This window comes from Bombina bombina, chromosome 2 (genome assembly GCF_027579735.1).
Source record: "Bombina bombina isolate aBomBom1 chromosome 2, aBomBom1.pri, whole genome shotgun sequence".
Classification (NCBI taxonomy): Eukaryota; Metazoa; Chordata; class Amphibia; order Anura; family Bombinatoridae; genus Bombina; species Bombina bombina.
In genome coordinates this window covers 445,407,660-445,425,953 of record NC_069500.1, presented here as the reverse complement: position 1 = coordinate 445,425,953, position 18,294 = coordinate 445,407,660, and the positions used below count along the sequence as shown (strand labels likewise).

Below are 18,294 nucleotides of genomic sequence, written 5' to 3'. Positions count from 1 at the left end.
AGTAAAAACTCTGGTAGATTCTTCTTCAAACTCTGCCAGAGAGGCAATAACACGCTCCGGTGCTATTGTAAAATAACAAACTTTTGATTGAAGTTATAAAAACTAAGTATAATCACCATAGTCCTCTCACACATCCTATCTAGTTGCTGGGTGCAAGAGAATGACTGGGAGTGACGTAGAGGGGAGGAGCTATATGCAGCTCTGCTGGGTGAATCCTCTTGCATTTCCTGTTGGGGAGGAGTTATATCCCAGAAGTAATGATGACCCGTGGACTGATCACACATAACAGAAGAAAAGAATATATTTGGTGTTATTCAACGGTAGATTTTTCAGTTTCATAATAAAATCACTTGTGTCTTTAATATATGATGTTGCTTTCATGACCTCTGGTTGAAAAATGTTGTCAAGGTATATAGCTATGTTGCTAAAGACAGATTGTGTGCCTGCCACTATGGGACGACCCGGTGGCTTATAGGGGTCCTTATGAATTTTTGGTACAGTGTATATAATCGGTGTTTTGGGCCATTCAATGTACAAATATGATGCCAATTTTTTGTCAATAATACCTCTCAATAGAGCTTTGTCAATAATACCCTTTATCTCCTTCTGTAGATTTATCAATGGGTTATGTGGGAGTACCAAATATGTGTCTTTATCATTAAGTGGACAACAATGGCACCCCCCTTGTCTGCACCCCTCACCACTATATCTTTTTAGTGAGTGCAGAAATGGCCCCACTTTGTGCCTTTGTGACATTATGTTTGAACTTACATGATTTCTTTTTAACTTTAAGTTCCAATTTTTTTAAATCCTTCTTAAAGGGACACTTAACACCTGAAAGCTAAATTCCTTAAATCTAACTCCTTTTGATTAATGAAACTGAAGTAATCACAGATGTCTATGCCATCTTGGAAGCTGACCACAATTGTTTTAAAAAAACTGTTTTCAATTACAGTGCTGTACCTGTGCTTGATATTCTTATGTATGCTGCCATATTGTTACGTGCGTTGCACACAGGACAGGCACACCAACAGGCAGCACATGCTGCTTAGAGGAATCTCGCTCAGTGTGATATGTGTGCTGCAGCATTTGTAAAGACATTTTCTATTTGTAAATGAATAGTATTTTTAATATAGTTATTGTAAAAACCAAATTAGTTTTATAATGTTCCCTAAACAAATCTGATTAAGTCAGTGCACGGCTTGGGAACCATACTTGAAAATAGCAAGCTACTGGGAAAAAGGGGAGAGAAGAGTCCTGGGAACAGTGGATAAAGCTTTGCATAGTAAAATACAAGCTCCGTGGTGTGATGGTTATATATAATGGTTCCTGACCTTGCAGTTCATAATACAGCACCTTGAGTTCTTTTCTCTTTCAGCCCTGTAATGTTAAAACCCTCCTGGGACTTGAAGCGCGACTCCTACTGTCGGCTTGACATAGACAGCCCTGCTCGTCACTGCCAGGGAGTGTGTGCAAACTCCACAACTGCAGCCTGTCGCAGCCAGTGAGCATCTGGTAATCTTCAAACTACTGTCTATGTCAGTAGGAGTCGCGCTTCAAGTCCCAGGAGGGTTTTAACATTATGGCTGAAAGAGAAAGAAACTCCCGGTGCTGTGTTATGTACTGCAAGGTCAGGAATTATTAGATATAACCATCACACCACGGAGCTTGTATTTTACTATGCAAAGCTTTATCCATTGTTCCTAGGACTGTTATCTCCCCTCTCCCTCTCTCCCAGTAACTTGCTATTTTCAAGTATGGTGCCTGGAGCCGTGCACTGACTTCATCAGATTTGTTTAGGGAACATTATAACATGTAATTTGTTTTTTACAATAACATTATATTATGATGTTAAAAATACTATTCATTTACAAATAAAAATGCCTCTACAAACGCTGCAGCACACACTCTGCGTGTATCACAGTCAATGTGCTTTGCGTGTCACGTGACTGCTGTGCTCATGTAAGTTACAAAATGGCAGCATGCATAGAAACATCAGGCACAGGTACAACATTGTAATTGTATACACTTTTTTTTTAACAATTTGGGGTAAGCTGGCAAGATTTCATAGAAATCAATGCTTACTTTCATTTGTTTGATCAGAAGGAGTTAGATTTATGTTTTTTTAGCAGGTGTTTAATGTCCCTTTAACAAACTGCATATATGTCTCTACACTATTGTTGTTAACCTGTGGTGTGAAGCTACTCTTGTTATGCAAACCTGCAGCTATCAACGTAAGTGTATCAGTACCCATGTTTTCAATAATAACAGATAAGTTAGGCTTGTCATTAAAGAATGCTTTCAACTTTAACGTTCTAAAAAATCTGTATAAGTCTTTTTCAATTTCAAAAAAGTCCACATCCTTTGCTGGACAAAATGACAGTCCCTTATCAAGTAATTGGTACTCACTGTCCGTTAAGTTGCAGGATGAAATGTTGATTACTGATGACTCCTGTTCTGCTTCCTTGGATTCTTCTCTCTCCTTGGTCGGTTCGGGCGTCCCATTCCGGCGTTTGTGCTTGCGGCCTCCTCTGTGTCTTGCTGTGTACTCGCCTCTTCGCTGGACCCGAAAAAACTAGATCCTGTGGAGCTATCGGTACTGCTCGTGCTCCGATGATCATGTCTGGCTGGTTGTTGTGACGTCTGGGCACGGCCGGTTCTTCTTTGTTGGTTGGTATCCCTCCGCCGCCAGGATCGGTTCTCACTGCGCCAACAGTATACGTTCCCCTGGGAATAATCCAGCTCGTCTCGTTGGAACTTCTGTCTCTTGCCATCTTGCAGATCTTTTTTTAAGGTAGCAATTTTGTCATCAATATCCTTGATCTTTTTACTGTAATCTTCTGTAGATAATAGTTGTCTCAATTCTTCCTGTTTGGCTTCTACTATGACCTGTTGCCTGTCAATTTCTTTCTGCAGTGTCTCTACTGTAAGAACAATCAGGTCATAGGAGCACTTATTAAGTATGGCTTCAAACTTTTGACAATATTCACTATTATCTTTAAGTAATGTTGGCCGGGTACTCATGCGCAGCCCTCTGGGTATTCTTTTGACTCTATAATATTGTGCTAGAGTTATACTGTGCAGCTCCCAGATCATATTTCTTTTTTTTAATTTTTCATATTCTTGGCTGGTATGCTCCACTGGTGCCTCTTTGAGAAAATCCCTGCACCCTCTCACAAGGGTAGTAATGCGTGCAGCATCCATCTCTGTATAAGCAAACATTTGGGTGCCATCTGTTTTAGAATTGGAATCCATATTCTTATAATGTCACCTTCTGGTGTGTGCAGGTCTATCTTGCAGTAGAGCATATATAACAGTTCACATATGACAGACAGCACACACCTGATGCATGTGATGGAGGGCTACTGCAAACGCCACTCTGTAATGTAGTAACAACTGAAGTCCACAGCACAAATAAATTGAAGGAAAAAAGGTTTTCAAGCTTTATAGCATTTATTTATCCTTTACAGCTTCATACAGCATGGACACCCAGCAGCAAATGCAACGTTTCGGGCGTTAACCCTTACTCATGCTAATACAGAACACCTGTGAGCTGCTCCTTAAATACCATATGATTTAACCATTACCTCACCATGGTACAAAAACATACATTTAAAAACACAGTATACCACCACCTGGTGGTCAAAAACATAATTCATTTATATATAGATAGACAAAGTATCATTAAAACCAAACTGCTGTTACTTATACCTTTTGTATATTTTTCATATGATAAATTCATTTATACTGCATGTAACTTATAAACAGAGAACAGGACATTGTCTACATTATATTGAAGTCCCTTATAAATTCCCTTCCTAAGAGCCAGATGGTGAGAGTTCATAAAATAGCCAGTGACAGTTCAAAAAAGGAAATGAGACTTAATGAAATGACTGAGAGATTTGTCCAAAGAGGCTATCCTCCAAAGTTAGTTGAGACTGAGAGACACAAAGCCACTAGTATTTATGATAAAAGTGTTAAACCTAAGGATAAGCAAGATAGACTAGTGTGTGTCACACAGTATAACCCATACAGCACTGAAATAGCCCAAAGTCTGAAAAAACACTGGCATGTATTGAAACAATGCAATACTGATATAATACAATTTCAAAATTATCCTCTTATGGCATATAGGAGAGTACCTAATATTAAAGATCTAGTAGTCAAAAATGATATTGGCAATAGAATGAAGGTACAAACATATATATCAGCTAAATCATATGGTACATATCCATGCCTAAATTGTGCCAGTTGTAACTCAGTGATTAAGGGTAAGGAGTTTGTGCATCCCCACACAGGTAGAAAGTTTAAAATCAAAGGTTTTTTTACGTGTGAGTCTACACATGTCATATATTTAATAAAATGTCCATGCTCTAAAATCTATTTAGGGGAGACAGTTAGGAAGATACGTGACCGCCTCAGTCAACACAGATCAAATATTAGATGTGGGGACAAAAATGCCCCGGTAGCCTGTCACTTTCTTGAAGCTGGTCACAACATCTCCCAGCTTAGGTGGCAAATCATAGACAGCGTTGAACCCCTTAGGAGGGGAGGTAATAGGGAATTACAACTAAAGAGGAAAGAATCCTTTTGGATACATAAATTGGAAACTTTAGCCCCTAGAGGCATAAACAGGGAAATAGACATGACAGTCTTTTTGTAAACTTCAATATAATGTAGACAATGTCCAGTTCTCTGTTTATAAGTTACATGCAGTATAAATGAATTTATCATATGAAAAATATACAAAAGGTATAAGTAACAGCAGTTTGGTTTTAATGATACTTTGTCTATCTATATATAAATGAATTATGTTTTTGACCACCAGGTGGTGGTATACTGTGTTTTTAAATGTATGTTTTTGTACCATGGTGAGGTAATGGTTAAATCATATGGTATTTAAGGAGCAGCTCACAGGTGTTCTGTATTAGCATGAGTAAGGGTTAACGCCCGAAACGTTGCATTTGCTGCTGGGTGTCCATGCTGTATGAAGCTGTAAAGGATAAATAAATGCTATAAAGCTTGAAAACCTTTTTTCCTTCAATTTATTGGTGCTGTGGACTTCAGTTGTTATTACACAGCATGAGAGGATGCCACTCCTCACAGAGGCCTGTAGAAAAAAGAAAGAACAGAGTAAACCTACTCAGGCTTTTTATACCATGGGCAGCAAATATGTCAGGAAAATGCAGCAAGGCCCACCTTACAAGTTCCAAACTGCTTTAAAGCCACCACTGCCCTATTGAAGAGACTAACATGAGTACGGCTATACCCAATCCTGAAAGGAAAGTTCAGAGCAAATCTACTCTGGCTTTCAAAATAATAAAATCTTGATTTAAGTGAAATAAATCCAATCTTCACCTCCTCCATGCACCAAAGGCAAAGAAAATGACTGGGGTGTGTGGGAAGGGGAGTGATAACAGCTTGGCTGTGGTGCTCTTTGCCTCCTCCTGCTGACCAGGAGTAATATTCCCAACATTAATTGAGGATGCCGTGGACTCACTATTACAAACATTGGAAGAATAATATTCCCTTTAATCAGTTCTATAGAATATTCAGAAACTGCACAAATCTAGATGCATGTGATGAACAAGCTAAGGTACTTATAAGTAGATTTATAGAAAAACAGTATCCCAGTGATCTCATGCAGGAAAGCTACTTAAGAGCTAGAGATAAGGATAGAACTGATTTTTTTTCTAAAAAAAATGGACTATATTTGTGAAAATTAGGGAACAGAGCTCCAGTAACCAAATTTAATAGGGATAATTAATAAGAATGTAAGGTTCATTACTCAATTTAGCAATAATCATAATGAGAATAGAAACATCCTCAATAAGTACTGGTTCGTATTACAAGGGGACCCTCTACTTAAAAGATACTATAGACCAACACCCTATTTTCACCTTTAGAAGAGAGCCTACTTTGAAAAATAAATTGGCACCCAGTAAAGTTGTAATGAGATCTCATAATTCAAAAATAAATGGCAATTTTAAAACTAGTCCGTTACTGGATAAACCAGTTTTTTTTTTAAATGTAATAGACACAACTGTGGGCTCTGTGGTTATACTACTGGCAACAGGACATGTTTTAGCTCTTTTGCTACCAAGGATAAATTTGAAATCAAGTCCCATTTCACTTGTGATTCTTGCTTTGTAGTCTATATGCTGGAGTGCAAATGTGGTATTCAATATATAGGAAAAACCGCAAGACCACTGAAGAAAAGATGGGGGGAACATAATAAAAATCTTAAAAACGCTATTACCAACCATAGTGTTCCTAGACATGGGACACGCTGTCATTCTGGTCAAAAAGAGATTTTCAGGATTTTCCCATTAGAATTCATCACCCCCAAGTGGGGTAGAAATAAATTTGTGCATTTAAGACAAAGGGAAACTTTTTGGATATGTAGATTGAAGACTCTCAATCCCTTTGGCTTAAATGAACATATTGACATGGCGGCTTTCAATGGTTAACTACAGTGGTGTTGATTTACTGTACCATCGATATCCACCTTGCTGATTATTCTTTTTCTTATTTTTCGTAATTTAATGATATAAAATTTGTGACTGCAATACTTTATTATGAATCTGACTAACCTTGAAGGAATAAAGTATCATGGTAGTGTTGTATGGTACACATGGTACTTTTGCAAAAAGGGTTCTGTTTGGTAATTGTTTACCACAAAAGTTGATTAGGCTATTACGAACATCTAATAGTTTGTATGCATTAGGAATTCATTTATGCATTTCTGTAGAAGCATGATTGGGATTATATCATTATTTTGTTGATTGATGCAATATATATATGAATTTAATGTTTTTATATGTAATCTTTTATATATTTATATATATTTATTTTTATATATTTTTTTAAATATGAAGTTATCTGGCATTATATTGGTCCATTATATGGAAAGGACTAGGTTATGTATGTAGATCCAATAGTGTATGAGAATCGAAAATACAACTTTCAAGTATATTGGTATTATATGCATTTTTAATATATTTGTTTCTAAATTGTGGTGAGATGGGTTGTACAAATGCCATATGAGAAGGTTGCCGTTGATGAACACACTGTCCTAGCATGGACAGTAGTGCATTTAGCGAATCATATTATTACTGCTTTGTCCCATCAATTGATACAAGGGTGTAATTGATTTACCAAAGTAAGTTTTGTATTGGTAACAAATTTAGACCAATTACAGCCGACAACGCAGTACAGCGTCATCCCCAGCTGTTTTAACTGTGTGGGCATGTGAGTTTTACTTGAACCCTATTGAATACAATAGAACCAATTGGAAAGAAGCATGACATTAGGGATGTTACGACTTTGCAAACGGAAAACCTTTGCGCAGGCACATTTTAACTTAGAAGACGCCGAGTAGGGATTATAAGTCGTGGATAAATAATTGTTGTTTTTTTTTTTACACACAATGAAATGGTCATCAACGACCGAGAAAACATGTTTTAGCAATAAAGTCTTTTTTATCAACAGACTTTTATCCTCAACCTTTTCATTTGTTCATTCCCACTGTGTGGATTTTTTACTTTAAGTTGGGCTTTTGGAAGTAGAGCCATATTTTTGTCATCCCTCTGCAGAGCATTGTATGTGATCCCTAAGGCTGCTTACAGAGACGCGCGGTCACAGTTTCCAGACGAGTTGGTGGTTTGCAGCATACAAGGGAGAGTTATCTGGACAATTTCTAAGAGTCCAGGAGGCTATTGTAGCACTTCTCAAGTGCTTGATACTTGAACGGTATATGCATATTTGCGTGATTGAGCTACTGATTGTGCACTATGGTGGAACCACCTTCTTTTTGATATCTTCTAGATGATCCAACTTGGCTGACCAGCAAGACTTGGAAAAAGCAGACTGCCACTTGCATCAGTAAAAAAGGGGTTCAACCCTTTGATTGGATTGGGACTTTGTTTCACATCACATTTGGATAAGTGATTTTAAAACATTGTTTTGTTTTTGTTTTTTTTATTTATTTCTTGTGTACATTGATTTTTGTATTGTTGTATACCACAGTAATACATTCACACGTTATTATTAACCCCTTAAGGACCAGCGACGTACCCTGTATGTCATTGGCCTTTTTTTGGGACTTGATTGTTTTATAGCATGGTCTTGCCACTAGCGTTGAGACTGCTCTATTCCACAAAGCCTGCTGGAGGGAAGGCATTAATAGCGTGTTCTTGCTAGACTTGTGCTATTATGTCCTGAAAAAACCCTTAACGACCAGTGACATACAGGGTACATTGTGGTCATTAAGGGGTTAACTCATTATTATTAACACATTAATATCGTCACTTTTTATTTTTATGTCTTGAGATTTGTATTTAGACCACATATAAGTATGGCACATCCAACAATTTTATTCATCTATTCTGGAACATTGACTAGCTGAAACCTTCAATTTAAGGTTAATTACTGAGAACATAGCGACCAGTTAGTGAGACCATTCAAGGAAGGCAGATTAGCCAGTCATGGCAAGACTAAATAAAACATTGGGGAGCATACTTCAACATAAACCTCACAACACATGCAAAACAGTAAAATTGTCTCTTTAAGAGAAAATGCCCGCAAGACGGGCAAGAAAGAGTGATCAACAGTGCGATACTAATCAGTCTTCTTGAGAAGAACTGTCTCCAGCTGGTCTATTCAGAGGGAAGTCCGAAGCAAAGCTGTGATGTTTAGCTGAAGGGGGTCTCTGTGGTAGGGGTCTCCATTCGTTTGCTATTGGCATTAAAGCAGGAGGAGGGGTTTTTAGATGATTTTCCTCATTAGGCGTAGTTGCCATCTTTCGTAGCATAGACCCATTTTCTGTGCACCATTCCTTGAGCAGCTGTTGGCCTATAGATGGTGTGTCTGTCACGTGAAGATTACCATCTTTGTGGAACAGAAGCTTGGTTGGGTATCCCCATCTATATTTAATTCCCTGTTGGCGAAGAGATCTAATAATATCACGGAAGGTACTTTTTTCTGTATTGTAAACTGTGATAAATCCGGGAATATCTGTATATTAAGGAATCTTTTTGGTAGCGTGGAGTTTAGGAAGATGGCTTTAAAGATTTGTTCTTTGTACGTAAAGAAATGGAATCTTGCAATAACATCCCTTGATTTTTCAGCCAAGACATTTCTCCGCTTGGGGAGTCTATGGACTCTGTCGATCAAGGCTTCGTTTGGTGTTCTAGGAGGTTTTAGAAGATCACAAAATTATGTAAGGAATTTTTCTAGGTCTGCAGTTGGAACTTCCTCAGGGATTCCCCTGAATCTCAAACAATTTCGGCAAGATCTGTCTTCCATATCGGCCATTTTTGCTTCCAGGGAATCAATCTACTAGAACATGAGAGTGATTATTGAGACTGACCTATTCTATAGCTAGGTCTTCCTGCTTTCTCTCCACTGTGTCAATGCTCTCGCTAATTGCACCGATATCCCTCCTCAACTCTGCAACTGATCCTTCAATTGCTTTGGTGAGGGATTCTTGAAGAGTGTTAAGTCTCTGTGTTACGGTGGAAACAATGTCAGAAGCCATGGTATCAGCAGGGTTGGCTAAAATTGGGACTATTGTTCAAGGGATATAGCTTCGTCCACTACCAGTGTGATGGATTCCCTGTTTTTAGATGATTTATCTATTGTCACCTTTGCTTTAAAGTGATTCGCCACTGACTTCCTAATATCTGGTGTGCCTGAGGTTTTTTTTTTCTTAGAACCTTGTGGCATGATAGTGAAAGCAACAGACTCTAGAGTATTGAATCCAGATGCTTAGAAAATTAGTCAGGTTCAGAGTGTGGGTTATAAGCCAATCTTGTTACAGATCCCAATCCGGCTTCAGCCAGCAACTATAGGACTCCTCTATAATGCCCCCTGGCCATATGGGGCCTAGCATATTTATATGCACATCTTGCACTTTAACTTTCACTTAGAAAGTGTTAAATTTGTAATTGGGTATTACCCCTAATTAAAATGAACAGTTCTGGTGGTTTTATCTGATTTTATGACACTATCCGGCCTTAGTATTAGCAGCCATATAAAATGAGGCATGAAATGATGATATGTGGATAAGTAATGGCGGCTGATGCGGCCTGCAAGGGAAACTGCGTCACACCAAACAAAAATCGTCCAGTATTAACTCCGGTCTTAGCCGCTCCTTGCTCGAGCTGTCAACTATTGTGAGTCTCACCTACCAGCCGGCTCTCTCCCAGGCTGTCCTTTGCGGTCTTACTCACGATGTCCTCTTTTGCCGTTATGTAAGCTGCCTCCGATAAGGTCAGGAGTCACCTCTTGAAATTTGGCCTGCACGCTCACCAGCTGTTTATAGGTGAAAGGTGTGTTATTTTATGTTCAACGATGCTCTATTAAGCACTTTAAAACCTACTTTAGGTGTTTTTACTGAGCTCTTTGAGGTTGCAACCGCTCCGTAGTGTGGCTATCTCCGCCCCAACAAGGTGAAGTTTAATCATGCAATTCTCAAACAGAAAAGAGTGTTTTGGAGAGGTTATAAAAATTATAGTGGAAAGTAGAAATTAATCAAACTTGATAAAAAATAAAAATTTACCAGTGTATTGGCTTTTACTGTAATGGAATTGTCAGTGCAGTACAAACATCTCTAGATAGAAGAGTGAATATGACATTAATGAAGCCTTAAGCACAGCTGAGAGAACGTTCTAGAAAACTTAAAGACAGGAATATGCGACCAAAAATACCAACTTAGTTTTATGGAAGAAAAATTACTTTAATTACCGTACAAATGACCACATGCCACTTCTGCTGAGAAAATAAACCTGATAGGTGTCAGAGGAGAAACAAAAAAATACTTGTTCCTACTATATTCTGGGGGAAAAAATGTTCCTACCATGCCATTTAGATCTTATTTATCAGTGTTTAAACCTGTTCCTCTACAAAAACGAAGAGCTAAAAGTGTTACCTACTCATATTGTAATATAAGATGACTTTCCTGTGTGAACTCCTGCTCCAGTAAAACAGCCTTATCAGTGTGGCATCCAATTCTAGTGCTTACTTCAATTTAAGTTCTACTTGTATTCCAGCCTCTACATCATAACAGAATTTATGCTTACCTGATAAATTACTTTCTCCAACGGTGTGTCCGGTCCACGGCGTCATCCTTACTTGTGGGAATATCTCTTCCCCAACAGGAAATGGCAAAGAGTCCCAGCAAAGCTGGCCATATAGTCCCTCCTAGGCTCCGCCCACCCCAGTCATTCGACCGACGGACAGGAGGAAAAAATAGGAGAAACCATAGGGTGCCGTGGTGACTGTAGTTAGAGAAAATAATTCATCAAACCTGATTAAAAAACCAGGGCGGGCCGTGGACCAGACACACCGTTGGAGAAAGTAATTTATCAGGTAAGCATAAATTCTGTTTTCTCCAACATTGGTGTGTCCGGTCCACGGCGTCATCCTTACTTGTGGGAACCAATACCAAAGCTTTAGGACACGGATGAAGGGAGGGAGCAAATCAGGTTACCTAAACGGAAGGCACCACGGCTTGCAAAACCTTTCTCCCAAAAATACCCTCCGAAGAAGCAAAAGTATCAAATTTGTAAAATTTGGCAAAAGTGTGCAGTGAAGACCAAGTCGCTGCCTTACATATCTGATCAACAGAAGCCTCGTTCTTGAAGGCCCATGTGGAAGCCACAACCCTAGTGGAGTGAGCTGTGATTCTTTCAGGAGGCTGCCGTCCGGCAGTCTCATAAACCAATCGGATGATGCTTTTAAGCCAAAAGGAAAGAGAGGTAGAAGTTGCTTTTTGACCTCTCCTTTTACCAGAATAGACGACAAACAGAGAAGAAGTTTGTCTGAACTCTTTTGTAGCTTCTAAGTAGAATTTTAGAGCACGGACTACATCTAAATTGTGTAGCAAACGTTCCTTCTTTGAAACTGGATTAGGACACAAAGAAGGTACAACTATCTCCTGGTTAATATTTTTGTTGGAAACAACCTTTGGAAGAAAACCAGGCTTAGTACGCAAAACAACCTTATCTGAATGGAACACCAGATAGGGCGGAGTACACTGCAGAGCAGATAACTCAGAAACTCTTCTAGCAGAAGAAATAGCAACCAAAAACAAAACTTTCCAAGATAACAACTTAATATCTATGGAATGTAAAGGTTCAAATGGAACCCCTTGAAGAACTGAAAGAACTAGATTTAAACTCCAGGGAGGAGTCAAAGGTCTGTAAACAGGCTTGATCCTAACCAAAGCCTGAACAAATGCTTGAACATCTGGCACAGCTGCCAGTCGTTTGTGTAGTAAGACAGATAAAGCAGAAATCTGTCCCTTTAGAGAACTCGCAGATAATCCTTTATCCAAACCTTCTTGTAGAAAGGAAAGGATCTTAGGAATTTTTATCTTATTCCATGGGAATCCCTTGGATTCACACCAGCAGATATATCTTTTCCATATTTTATGGTAAATTTTTCTAGTTACCGGTTTTCTGGCTTGAACCAGAGTATCTATCACAGAATCTGAAAACCCACGCTTTGATAGAATCAAGCGTTCAATCTCCAAGCCGTCAGCTGGAGGGAGACCAGATTTGGATGATTGAATGGACCCTGTACAAGAAGGTCCTGTCTCAAAGGTAGCTTCCATGGTGGAGCCGATTACATATTCACCAGGTCTGCATACCAAGTCCTGCGTGGCCACGCAGGAGCTATCAAGATCACTGAGGCCCTCTCCTGCTTGATCCTGGCTACCAGCCTGGGAATGAGAGGAAACGGTGGAAACACATAAGCTAGGTTGAAGGTCCAAGGCGCTACTAGTGCATCCACTAGAGTCGCCTTGGGATCCCTGGATCTGGACCCGTAGCAAGGAACCTTGAAGTTCTGACGAGACGCCATCAGATCCATATCTGGAATGCCCCATAATTGCGTCAACTGGGCAAAGATCTCCGGGTGGAGTTCCCACTCCCCCGCATGGAATGTCTGACGACTCAAGTAATCCGCTTCCCAGTTTTCCACACCTGGGATGTGGATCGCAGATAGGTGGCAGGAGTGATCCTCTGCCCATTGTATTATTTTGGTCACTTCTTTCATCGCCAGGGAACTCCTTGTTCCCCCCTGATGATTGATATAAGCAACAGTTGTCATGTTGTCTGATTGGAATCTTATGAATCTGGCCTTTGCTAGCTGAGGCCAAGCCCTGAGAGCATTGAATATCGCTCTTAGTTCCAGAATGTTTATCGGGAGAAGAGACTCTTCCCGAGACCATAGTCCCTGAGCTTTCAGGGATTCCCAGACCGCGCCCCAGCCCACTAGACTGGCGTTTGTCGTGACGATGACCCACTCTGGTCTGCGGAAGCTCATTCCCTGGGATAGGTGGTCCAGGGTTAGCCACCAACGGAGTGAATCTCTGGTCTTCTGATCTACTTGAATCACTGGAGACAAGTCTGTATAGTCCCCATTCCACTGTTTCAGCATGCACAGTTGTAATGGTCTTAGATGAATTCGCGCAAAAGGAACTATGTCCATTGCTGCAACCATCAACCCTACTACTTCCATGCACTGAGCTATGGAAGGACGTGGAACAGAATGAAGAACTTGACAAGCGCTTAGAAGCTTTGACTTTCTGACATCTGTCAGAAAAATCCTCATTTCTAAAGAATCTATTATTGTTCCCAAGAAGGGAACTCTTGTCGACGGAGACAGAGAACTTTTTTCTATGTTCACCTTCCATCCGTGAGATCTGAGAAAGGCTAGAACGATGTCTGTATGAGCCTTTGCCTTTGAAAGGGACGACGCTTGTATTAGAATGTCGTTCTAGTATGGTACTACTGCAATGCCCCTCGGTTATTAGAACCGCTAGAAGGGACCCGAGTACCTTTGTGAAAATCCTTGGAGCAGTGGCTAACCCGAATGGGAGGGCCACAAACTGGTAATGTTTGTCCAGAAAGGCGAACCTTAGGAACTGATGATGTTCTTTGTGGATAGGAATATGTAGGTACGCATCCTTTAGATCCACGGTAGTCATAAATTGACCTTCCTGGATTGTAGGTAGAATCGTTCGAATGGTTTCCATTTTGAACGATGGTACTCTGAGAAATTTGTTTAGGATTTTTAAATCCAGAATTGGTCTGAAGGTTCCCTCTTTTTTGGGAACTACGAACAGATTTGAGTAAAATCCCATTCCTTGTTCCGCCATTGGAACTGGGTGTATCACTCCCATCTTTAACAGGTCTTCTACACAATGTAAGAATGCCTGTCTCTTTATTTGGTTTGAGGATAAGTGAGACATGTGAAACCTTCCCCTTGGGGGTAGTTCCTTGAATTCCAGAAGATAACCCTGAGAAACTATTTCTAGCGTCCAGGGATCCTGAACATCTCTTGCCCAAGCCTGAGCAAAGAGAGAGAGTCTGCCCCCCACTAGATCCGGTCCCGGATCGGGGGCTACTCCTTCATGCTGTTTTGTTAGCAGCAGCAGGCTTCTTGGCCTGCTTACCCCTGTTCCAGCCTTGCATCGGTTTCCAGGCTGGTTTGGTCTGTGAAGCATTACCCTCTTGCTTAGAGGATGCAGAATTAGAGGCCGGTCCGTTCCTGAAATTACGAAAGGAACGAAAATTAGACTTATTCTTGGTTTTGAAAGGCCTATCTTGTGGGAGGGCGTGGCCCTTTCCCCCAGTGATGTCTGAGATAATCTCTTTCAATTCTGGCCCAAAGAGAGTTTTACCCTTGAAGGGGATATTAAGCAATTTTGTCTTGGATGATACATCCGCTGACCAAGACTTTAGCCAAAGCGCTCTGCGCGCCACAATTGCAAACCCTGAATTTTTCGCCGCTAATCTAGCTAATTGCAAAGCGGCATCTAAAATAAAAGAATTAGCCAACTTAAGTGCGTGAACTCTGTCCATAACCTCCTCATATGGAGTTTCTCTACTGAGCGACTTTTCTAGTTCCTCGAACCAGAACCACGCTGCTGTAGTGACAGGAACAATGTACAAAATGGGTTGCAGAAGGTAACCTTGCTGTACAAAAAACTTTTTAAGCAAACCCTCCAATTTTTTATCCATAGGATCTTTGAAAGCACAATTATCCTCGATAGGAATAGTAGTGCGCTTGTTTAGAGTAGAAACTGCCCCCTCGACCTTAGGGACTGTCTGCCATAAGTCCTTTCTGGGGTCGACCATAGGAAATAATTTCTTAAATATAGGAGGGGGGACAAAAGGTATGCCGGGCTTCTCCCACTCCTTATTCACTATGTCCGCCACCCGCTTGGGTATAGGAAAAGCGTCGGGGTGCACCGGAACCTCTAGGAACTTGTCCATCTTGCATAATTTTTCTGGAATGACCAGGTTGTCACAATCATCCAGAGTAGATAACACCTCCTTAAGCAGTGCGCGGAGATGCTCTAATTTAAATTTAAATGTCACAACATCAGGTTCAGCCTGTTGAGAAATTTTTCCTGAATCTGAAATTTCCCCATCTGACAAAACCTCCCTCATGGCCCCTTCAGATTGGTGTGAGGGTATGACAGAGCAATTATCATCAGCGTCCTCCTGCTCTTAAGTGTTTAAAACAGAGCAATCGCGCTTTCTCTGATATGCAGGCATTTTGGATAAAATATTTGCTATGGAGTTATCCATTACTGCCGTCAATTGTTGCATAGTAATAAGCATTGGCGCGCTAGAAGTACTAGGGGCCTCCTGCGTGGGCAAAACAGGTATAGACACAGAAGGAGATGATGTAGAACCATGTCTACTCCCTTCATCTGATGAATCATCTTGGGCAACTTCATTATCTGTGGCAGTACTGTCCTTACTTTGTTTGGACGCTATGGTACAATTATCACACAATTTTGAAGGGGGAGACACACTGACTTTCATACATATAGAACATAGCTTATCTGAAGGTACAGACATGTTAAACAGCCTTAAACTTGTCAATAAAGCACAAAAAACGTTTTAAAACAAAACCGTTACTGTCTCTTTAAATTTTAAACAGAGCACACTTTATTACTGAATATGTGAAAAAGTATGAAGGAATTGTTCAAAATTTACCAAAATTTCACCACAGTGTCTTAAAGCATTCAAAGTATTGCACACCAATTTTCAGAGCTTTAACCCTTAAAATAACGAAACCGGAGCCGGTTACAGTTTTAACCCCTCTACAGTCCCAGCTACAGCCTTTGCTGCGACTTTACCAAACCCAGGGGGGAATACGATACCAAATTAAGCCTTCTAGGAACTTTTCCAACTACTTTCAGATCCTCACACATGCATCTGCATGTCTTGCTCTCAAAAGTAACTGCGCAGTAATGGCGCGAAAATGAGGCTCAGCCTACAACTGGGAAGGCCCTTCCTGACTGGAAAAGGTGTCTAACACAGTGCCTGACGTTAAAAAACGTTCCCCAAGTTTATAAGTGTGAATTACCAGCATAAACATGTATAAAATGCCCAAATAAAGCAATCGATTTTGCCCATAAAAGTGTCTACCAGTTTTATAGCCCATATTAAGCCCTTTATTCTGTTTGAGACTAAGAAAATGGCTTACCGGTCCCCATGAGGGGAAATGACAGCCTTCCAGCATTACACAGTCTTGTTAGAAATATGGCTAGTCATACCTTAAGCAGAAAAGTCTGCTGTTTCCCCCAACTGAAGTTACTTCATCTCAACAGTCCTATGTGGAAACAGCAAACGATTTTAGTTACTGTCTGCTAAAATCATCTTCCTCTCACAAACAGAATTCTTCATCTTTTTCTGTTTCAGTGTAAATAGTACATACCAGCACTATTTTAAAATAACAAACTCTTGATAGTAGAATAAAAAACTACAACTAAACACCACATACTCTTAACCATCTCCGTGGAGATGTTGCCTGTGCAACGGCAAAGAGAATGACTGGGGTGGGTGGAGCCTAGGAGGGACTATATGGCCAGCTTTGCTGGGACTCTTTGCCATTTCCTGTTGGGGAAGAGATATTCCCACAAGTAAGGATGACGCCGTGGACCGGACACACCAATGTTGGAGAAATCATAATAACATATCTTACCCCAACAATAAGGGCCAAGCTCAACACATGATTCTGACAGTTATACAGGGAAAAAGTGTGAATAGGACTGGTTACCCAAAAACAATGATGTGCTATCACAAAAAAAAAAAAAAAATATCACAAGACAGCTTACAGTGCTATAAAGATATTAAGAAAAATTATTATTAGTGAGGATGTTTCTCCACAAGCCAATTTTGGGTGAAACCTGTACAATCATAGAGGAAGAGGAGACAACTCCTTTTGCTATGGAAACGTATGACGTGGAAATAATACATATATAGTACCACCCCTTGATAAATAAATGTAATTTGTGAACAAGTTTAATGTACACTTTAATAATGAGCCAAGACATTTTCATTAAACTGAATATAGACTATAAATTAAATGAAATATAGAATATAGACTATTTCATTCTGAAAATAGAAACAATTAACTAAAAATAAGGCACCTAAATGAACATATAAAAGTAATCATAGCTACATATGTTAATGAAGACGACTCATAAGTCAGGTATGTTAATAAACACAATATGCATGTTTAGACAAAAAAAAAAAAAAAAAAAAAAGGATAAACAGAGGGACAAACAGATTTAAAAGCACAGTAATTACAATGAGATAAAACTACCTGCAATGGTGGAGGCATCAGATGGAGAGCATCTTGCATTATTTTTTCTGCTACACTTTTCATTTTATCATCCTAAGAAAAGTGGATACAGAATATGTAAGCAAATAAGTAGTAGTGAAACCAAATATATAAACTCCATAAACCGTGAAAACAAATTATGCTTACCTGATAATTTTCTTTTCTTCTGATAGGGAGAGTCCACAGCTGCATTTATTACTTTTGGGAATTCAGAACCTGGCCACAAGGAGGAGGCAAAGACACCCCAGCCAAAGGCTTAAATAACTCCCCCACTTCCCTCATCCCCCAGTCATTCTGCCAAGGGAACAAGGAACAGTAGAAGAAATATCAGGTGAAAAAAAGGTGCCAGAAGAATAAAACACTAAAACACGGCCGCCCCACATATAAACGTGGTAGGGGAGCTGTGGACTCTCCCGGTCAGAAGAAAATTAAAAAATATGTTTTTCTTATTAAACGGGGAGAGTCCACAGCTGCATTCATTACTTTTGGGAAAACAATACCCAAGCTATAGAAGACACTGAATGCAAAAAATTTCGGGTGGAAAAGGCGGCCCATTCGAAAGGCCCCACAGCCTGAAATTACCCAAACCAGACAAAAAAAAACTGCTGTACAGAACAGAAGGACAAAAACTGAAAGGACTAAGTA

General features: G+C 39.9%; 1 protein-coding gene across 1 annotated transcript in view; it reads right to left on the bottom strand.

Moving 5' to 3' along the window:
• Positions 1-18,294, bottom strand: part of CHEK2 (checkpoint kinase 2) — a 531,010-nt gene that overhangs the window by 123,899 nt on the left and 388,817 nt on the right. The window contains exon 15 of the mRNA XM_053702076.1: positions 17,632-17,703. Within this exon, the coding sequence (XP_053558051.1) occupies positions 17,632-17,703 (72 nt within the window). The remainder of the gene's footprint in view (positions 1-17,631; positions 17,704-18,294) is intronic.